Source organism: Humulus lupulus, chromosome 4 (assembly GCF_963169125.1).
Source record: "Humulus lupulus chromosome 4, drHumLupu1.1, whole genome shotgun sequence".
NCBI lineage: Eukaryota > Viridiplantae > Streptophyta > Magnoliopsida > Rosales > Cannabaceae > Humulus > Humulus lupulus.
The window spans coordinates 120,144,711-120,153,353 of record NC_084796.1 but is presented as its reverse complement, the minus strand read 5'-3'; the positions used below and the strand labels follow the sequence as shown (position 1 = coordinate 120,153,353).

General features: G+C 38.6%; 1 protein-coding gene across 1 annotated transcript; it reads right to left on the bottom strand.

The window, feature by feature from the left end:
* Positions 1-672: 672 nt before the first annotated feature.
* Positions 673-1,350, bottom strand: LOC133832515 (uncharacterized). Its single transcript, XM_062262851.1, has one exon. It carries the CDS (start codon positions 1,348-1,350, stop codon positions 673-675), a length of 678 nt encoding a protein of 225 aa, XP_062118835.1.
* Positions 1,351-8,643: the final 7,293 nt, after the last annotated feature.

Below are 8,643 nucleotides of genomic sequence, written 5' to 3'. Positions count from 1 at the left end.
TGGTCACATAGCGCTGACTGATTAGTCAGAACGGTTTTGACGTGGTTCACGCAAGCCAACGGAGATTAGATCTAATCGACCATCAGCATTGAATGACTCAAGGAGCATTAATGCTAGACCGACCTCGAGGGTCGATGAATGAAATAAGTGCTTGGAGGCTAGTGGCTTACCTAGCAGCCACTCTCCCTCTTGAATCATGTGATGCTCATTCACTGGTTTGAAAGTTTTACGCTCAGTGTGATTATAATGATAATCATTTGATAATGCTTATGTATAGTGTTATGTTTTCTTGCTGGGCTTCGGCTCACGGGTGCTATGTGGTGCAGGTAAAGGCAAGAGGAAGCTAGACCATCCTTGAGTTGGAGGGCTTAGGTGATGACGTGTACATATGCAGCTGCTCGTCCGTCACGGCCGAGGTTTAAAGTGGAACTAGGGTTGAACCCTGTTTTGCCGCTTAGAACGGCCTGTTGTAAATATTTTCTGTAATGAACTCTGAAATTTATATTTTTGGGATCCCAATGTATATATTAAACATTCTAGTGAAACGTTACATCTTAACCAAAATGTTTAATCCCTAAACCGCTAATTATACTTAGTTGCACAATTTTGGCCAAATGACTCGATTAGCGAGTTTATCACTGTTTACAAGGCACACCGTAACGGTCCTAGGAGTTAGGGCGTTATAGTATTGGTCGTGGTACCTCTCCTTCTTGGCGTTATCCACTTGCCCCCCGTTCCTATATCCTTTGCCACCCCTGTTTTACTAACAGTAACTTGCTTTGCTGCTGTACCTACATTAGAATTAGCTGACTTGTTTACAGTAATAGCAGTTGTTTCGCATGAATGAGAGGCATCCTGAGAAGTAGCAGAAATTCCAATAACAGCAGCTGATTCACTTAAGGCATCCTGAGAAGTAGTAGCCTGCTTATTATCAACAGATGGTTCAGCCATATTCTTTTCAGCAACCATCTTTGGTTTCTTAGTATCTGGATTGGACTTCTTAACCCAAATGTACCCTTTATCCTTCGAACAATTCACCACAGTGTGACCCAAACAGTCACAAGCTTTGCATTTAGAAGGAAGCCATTCGTACTCCACCAATTGGTCAACTAGCTGATCTCTTTCATTAACAAACGAGATAGTTTTAGGGGGGGTCTCAGAGATTTCCATGTCAATAAGGACTCTCACAAATTTGACCATCGATCTATCACGAGTAACTTGATCAATCATAATGGGTTTGATTATAGTGCTAACTAGAGCACTTAGACTATTACGACCCCAATATTGAAGCCCCAAGCCGTTTAATCGAACCCAAACCGGAACCGATTTCACCATCTGCATTGTGTCCATATCAGATGTCCAGGGCCGAAGAACAACCGGTTTTTTGTCGAAGTGAATCACACCAGTTTCCAGGACTAGATCCCTAGTAGCAATATCTCAAAAGCTAACCAAGGTAAATCCAGAATTCATACGGACTATCCGATCAATACCAAGGTTACCCCAGACTCTTTTCACAAATCCTTCAAAAACTCAAAAAGGGGGATTAGCACCCAAAACTACACAAACAATCGATGAGCGCCAAAAAGAAGCTTCAACCTCAATTTCATCCATGTCTAGTTTAGCTATTATTTGATCCCCAACCTTCATAGGCTCTATGAAATCCAAGCTAGTAGACGGAGTTTTCACCTGATTGGCTTTGAATTTTCTCCACACATCTTTGGCTGAGTTCTGATAATCAGTTTTCTCCACCTCCTCGGCCCAACTAGCTGCTTTGGACGGACCAGGTATGCCCTCTGTATCCTCTGGCAAAAATTGCTCAGCATATGAATCAGCTTCCAAAACTTCACACAGGTCATGGTATTCCTCAACATTATTCTCCAGTACGACATGTTCTTGAATTGAAGGGAGATCTGGTTTCGTCTGAAGAAAATCTGTAGAAACAGCCACCGCCGCTGGCTTCGGCGCCTCCTTTTTCTTCCGACCCATGGGGAGAGAGAAGGAAGCTCCACACGCTTTTTTATTTTTTCAATTTATTTTTCATCACTATTAAATTGATGAATTTAATAATTCAAGTCCATTTCACCAAATTGAATTTTTCTTGCTTTTAGATTGTCATCCTAGTTTATTTTGAAGCATATGTCAATTGAAGCATATGTCTATGTCAAATGACATACATGAATTTTATAAATCAAGTCCACTTCACCAAATTGAATTTTTCTTGCTTTTAGATTGCCATCCTAGTTTATTTTGAAGCATTTTCAATTTATTTTTCATCACTATTAAATTGCTTGGTAATTGATTTATGCATAATTATTTGCTAATTCAATCCCTCTGGAGACGATACTCAACTTATCACTTTATTACTTGTTCATCGTCTGTGTACACTTGCACAATTTTAATTGCTTAAATTGACACAACAATTATATTTATGATTTAATTATCTATGTTGTTTTGAATTAAGTTATGTTCTTGGGTAAGATTTAAGAGGGGATGTGTGCTACACAGTTGTAACGTCAAGGAGTATTTTGGTAATTTTTCTTATATTTTGAGATAATTGGTAAAGTAAAATTAATTGGTGAAATTATTGTGCTTGATGGATTAGTTGTCAAATTGTGAGTTAGTGGTGTAATTTGAGGTTAGTAGGATTAATATGCAAATGACCATTTGTAACGCCTTGGATAGCCAAGACCGTTACACTATGTGATTATAAAGGTGCAAGACTTGCTAATCAAGTCATATAGTTGAAAACATGATCCTAAAGTCACAATTAGGCAAAAATTAAAAGGTTTTAGTCATAAATAGATAAATTTTCATATAAAATGATTGTTTAGTACATGGGATCCCAAAACAGGGTTTAAAAGACACGTTTACAAAAATTCCAGAAGTCGTAAATAACTCAGGCCACTCTAATGGAAAAATACACATTTTAGGTTTCCATCCCTGTACAAACCCTCGACCGTGGCGGTCGAGTAGCTGACTATGTACACCTCGCCCCCAGAGCTCTCCAACTCATGGTTGATCCAACATATCCTTGCCTTTACCTACACCACGTAGCACCTGTGAGCCGAGGCCCAGCAAGAAAACATAATGTCGTAGCACGATCAATATCAATAATCAAATACTTCACAAGAATGACCAAATATTCAACAATTCATAAAGTTCACCTATTCAATGATAACAAATGACAAATTAACAATTTTTCATCCAGATAATCAACATATCATATTCATCAGTTTAACAACATTAATCACATTCATAATCAAAAGTTTATAACAACCGTCAAATGATTCTCAAGGTCGGCGCCGTTAGGTCGCACCCTCTATTTAACCCACTTTCTTTGGCTCACTTAGGCCGCCCCTAGTGTTATACCCACTGACTCCGGCCAGCTTAACCGAGCTCAGTGAGTTGCGCCCTGTGCGCAAATATTGATTCCGACACTCTTAGGCTGTTTATCATATGTCCCCGTGGCGTAATACCACCTCATGAAATTATATACAAATAAAGGGAACTCTTAGTCCTGGTACAATCACATATCACAATCATACAGTAATGTATACAAATATAGGGAACACTTAGTCCCAACTTAACCACCTATTCGGGTGCAATTTTCTTACCTTAGATTCTGATAGCTTTGGTTAGCGAAATTGACCTTCAAGCACAATCTCTTCTGAGCCCTAGCGTACACCTAGTCATAGCCCCAAATGAGGATCATCACCAAACTTCAATTCCAAAACCTAGCCTCGAGAAGCCTTAATTCCACCAAACAGGGCGGTGGCATAAAACCTCGAGCCCCCGGGAAAAAATCCTAAGAAATAACTCAAAAACCCACCTATGGGAATAGGGTAGCGCTACAGTGCCCTAAGTAGGGCGCTATAGCGCTACAAACAGAGTAAAATTCCCCTCAGAACACGAAGTGTAGTGCTGTAGCGCTCTACTGCTAGCGCTACAACCAACACAACCCACTTTCTGGGTTTTTCCTTCAAACTTTCCCTGAGCCAAAGCTCTACCAAACCACTCCAAAACTTACCCAACCTCAAAATTGACCTTACAACCCACTATAACTCAATCAAGACAACCTACCAACATCAAAAGCTCAGCCAAAACATTATCAAACATAGAAATCACTCTTGAGCCCAAGAACTCAAGAACACCATAGAAAACCAGAAACCCAGAACTTCAAAGTTCGAATTGGTTACCTTAGCTGGGTGATTCGACCCTAGGTTGTCTTAGATGCTCTTCCAAACTTTAGCTCCTCAAATCCCCAAGTTCAAGTCCTTAGTTTCAATCAATAACCCAAAATCAGAATTCAACCTAACACACCCAGGAAAATTCAGTTAAAACCCTTAATCCTTACCTTAATTAGCTGCTATTTCCAGTTAGCTTCTCTACCACCTCCAAGAATCAAAGCCCCCAAGACCTAGCTTAGCCTTTTCTCTGAGTTTCCAGCTCCAACAGCCACAATAAATGGTGGAGAGATGGGCAACCGAATGGAGGAGGAAAGAGGTCTCTATTTTTCCTTCTTCTCTCCTTCTGATTCTATAATCTTCTACAACTCCCACTAACTCCAAATAATCAGATATAACAAGTATATCTCTTAATAGGCAAAAGTCTATTTTACCCTCCCATTTAAATTAAGCCTTCTAAAACACTCTAAGGGCATTTTGGTCATTACTCCCAATTCCCGCTAATTCCTCGAGTGTCCCTAATAATTACCGCTTACATCCCGACACCTAACTAGTCACCAATTATTTTCTTCAGTATCAAATAGTCTCCAATATATTTCCCAATTTCCCAAAAACAACCCCAGCCTCCCCCGAGCCGGGTATAAATCCCCACTGTGACTTTTTCGTTAAATCGCTCACGAGGATCGCCTTGAGTCTCAAACCGCAATTATATCCAAATAATAACGTGGTCTCAGAAATTTATCACAAATAATCATGTTTTTGCCCTCAACGGGCCAAAATTACAATTATACCCTTATAACCTAATCAGGGCCTACATGCATACTAATACTCATAGTCATGCATCTAATCATATTCATATACTCATTTAGTCATGCATGCCATATAGTCATGCATTTAATCATTCATTCACATAGATACCAATTATGCCCTCCTAGCACACTAATCAAGGCCCTTAAGCCTTATTAGCAATTTTGGGTCATTACACCATTTTTCCCTTGAGGTGTGTTAAGAAAGGAGTTTGTGAAGAGGGGTATATTGGTTTTTTTTTTCCATGGGATAGACAAAATTTAGCTAAGAGTGTAGGCAACCAACAATGTACGTTCAATACCCCTTTTCCCCCTTCTAGTCTCTTCCTTGCTTTTGTTCCAAAGAGCACCTAAGTTCTAGGCTGATGATTCTTGAAGTTGCTGGAGGAATTCAAGCTAACAAGAAAAGTTGGGAGCTACCAAGAACATCACCAAGCTCCTGGGATTTCCAATTCAGAGGTAAAGATTATTAGTTTTCTCATCCTTGGTGTACTTGAGAACGTTTTGGGTGTTGGTAGGTGGGATAAATGGTCCTGAGATTTCAAAATTGGCATGTTTTGAGTTGTTTAGGTGAGATAAATGGGTATAGAATCAAATTTTAAATTGTTCTTGATGATTGGTTACTGCTGGAATTTTGTTTTTTTAGTGTAATTTTCAGATTTTAGAACCAAAATTAGAGTTTATAACTCTAAGTTACAATTTTGTGTTTTGATGTGTTTTTTTTAATGTATTTTAGGGTATCTTGGTGTTGCTTATGGTTTGTATTGAGTATTTGAGGTTGAAATTGGTATAAAATCTTGTTGAGGTTTTTGGTAAGATTTGAGGTTTGGAATCGCATGGGAAGTTGTAACTTATGAATTAGGGAAGAACACAAAAATCCGGGCTCGTTTTTGGGTTTTTGGCGACCTAGCGCGACCGCGCTAGTGTCCCACAAAGTAAGTGCAACACATTGAATATTCAAGACCTTTACGCCGTGTGTTAAAAATAGTGTTTAACTCGTTAAGCGAATCACTTTGACTTAAAACTGTAATTGGGGTTAAAGACCATTTAGGTATTAAAAGTTTTGGTCAAAAGTATAACTTTTCATTAAAAAGGGTTAAGTAGTTAGAAGTGGTCCCAAAAGTTTCTAAATAAAATAAAAGTTTAAAAAAATTACCGACTTAGCCGACCTAAGCGGAAAATTTCAACTAATAACTCCTGTTCCTCAAAATATCTCGACTGTGGCGGCTGAGTATCTACATGCCGCCCCTACATCTCTCCAACTCATGGTTGGTCCAGCTTTACTTTGCCGTTACCTACACAACGAAGCACTTGTGAACCAAGGCTCAACAAGAAAATCCTAAGCAATCATACATATAATCATATAAATATTAACATGTATTGCATATCCTATAACCACAAATGGTTATCATCGATTTTTCAAACAATATACGACTCATGCCGCGTAGATGGATGTCACATCTTTATAATGGTCCCGTTACTATGGAAGATATCGCATCCACATTATGGCCCCGCCACTACGGCATACATTACACATGTAATTCCGTTAACGGCCTCTCGACCGAGCAATCAGTACAAACAAGTGTATAAGCATAAATTCAAACACAACAGACATTCAACTATAAACGATTTCATGACATGGTCATTCCCGTGATCTATAATTTGGGCGCACACCTTACACTTGGTGCAAGAGATGATTTTCTTACCTCAAGTCCTCAGCAATAGGGTACAACGACAACGAGCACGAACCTTTCCTCTCGAGTTCTGCGGTACTCCTAGTCACAACATAATAATGGATAACCATCAAGAACTAAACCAACTAAAAGCATCAAGATCAAGTCCTAGCCTCTGAGACCTTGAATTCGACTAAACCGGGTAGTAGAATCCTTCCCGAGCCCTTAGGTTTGAGTTCTCGTACTCAAAATCCCCTTTTGGCTTACTTTCCCAACTAGCTCCGCGGTGCACCCCTGAAAGGTTGTGGCTTACCTCAAGTAAAAGATTCCCCCCAAACTATTTCCTTGAACACATGCCGCACCCAAGCCCATTAGGCGCTGCAGTGCCAAGGAAATTCAAAGAACTGCCCTAGCCTCTAAGCTCATGTGGTTCGCGGCTCCAAGAACAACCCTGCGATGAAACCCCACGAACCCAGAAAATATTGCAATTGTAGAAATCTCCAACTCACCCAAATCCACCCCAAACTTGATTTTTAACCCAATTAACAATCTCCAAATAGAATCTGACCACAGGACAGATATAGTAACTTAAACACCCAGCAATCAGTACGAAAAAGCCCCAAGAACCCCCTAGAATCCAAAACTTAAGGACTCACCAAGCTTAAATTCCACTATGAAAACTCAAATTCCTCAGCACGCAGTAATCCAAGCAGCCTCCAATTCCAAGCCATAAGCTTTAGATCCCACCTAGATCACTTCTAGGATCAAAACTTGATTAGTGCATGAAAATGCACTTTTGCAACCAAATGTATCCAAATGAATTACATTTTAATTATATATTTTCATGAAATTAATATAAAATATTTATTTGATATAAAAATATGTGATTTTAATTTGATTTATTTGATTTTGTAATGAAATATGGTAATTTTTCCAAGAGAACAAATAAATGATGATAGAAAGGAAGTGCAAATCCATTTGAAGATGATTTATTCTCTTACTCTAGGCCCAACTACCATGAGGAAGTCCAAAGCTATTGGATGAAAGGAAGCCCACGCATAGAATGAATCAGCCACTAATAGAGACTATATTCACAATATTGTTAAATGGAGCAAAGTCGACCAATTTGTGCTTTAATTTTGGAAAGGAGTTGCTAGCTTTCTAAATCAATCCCACCATTTCAGATTTTAGTTAATTGTATCACACATTTTTAGCTTTTTCTCTTTATTATTTTATGTTACAATTGAGTCTTCAAAACTCTATATAAGGAGGACCACTTGTACATATTGGTGTGTAATTTTTCATTAGCAAAAACTATAGTAAAATTTAGTCTCAATATTGTCTGTTTCTTCTCATATTTTCTCTTTAGAATATTGTGAGAATGACTGCATTCTAGCTTAATTTCCTAGGTAAGGTAAAAGATGATCGTATATGTGAGGTAAAATATTATTTGTGTTTTGATTTACCAAATGCTTAAAACTCATACATTTAAGTAATATATTTTTCTTCCATTTTCTCCATCTCTATATCAATATATTTATCTATGTAGTATAATATAGAAATGGTCATGCTTCTTCTATGTGAATATAATAGTACAAATATATTGATATTATAATTTTATGATTTGTAACGACCCAATTTCGCTATTAAGGCTTAAGGGCCTTGATTAGCGTGCCAGGAGGGCATGATGGGGTTATGTGTGACTTTGATGAATTAAATGCATGGTTATGATTTAAAGCATGTTATATGACTATTTGTTTATCTGAGATGCATGACTATGTATATTAGTATGCATGTAGGCCCGGATCGTGTTAGAAGGGCATAACTGTAATTTTGGCCATGTTGGGCATAACTGCATTGAATTATGTGATTTGTACCACGAGAGGGTGGTGCTCTTATGGCGATGCACGTGCCGAGAAAGTCCTAGAGAGCTAGCTAACTCAAATGTCACAGCGGGATTTTATACCCGGCTCGGGAGGA

Coding starts and splice junctions, on each gene's coding strand:
- LOC133832515 (XM_062262851.1), bottom strand. CDS start 1,350: ATGGACACAATGCAGATGGTGAAATCGGTTCCGGTTTGGGTTCGATTA.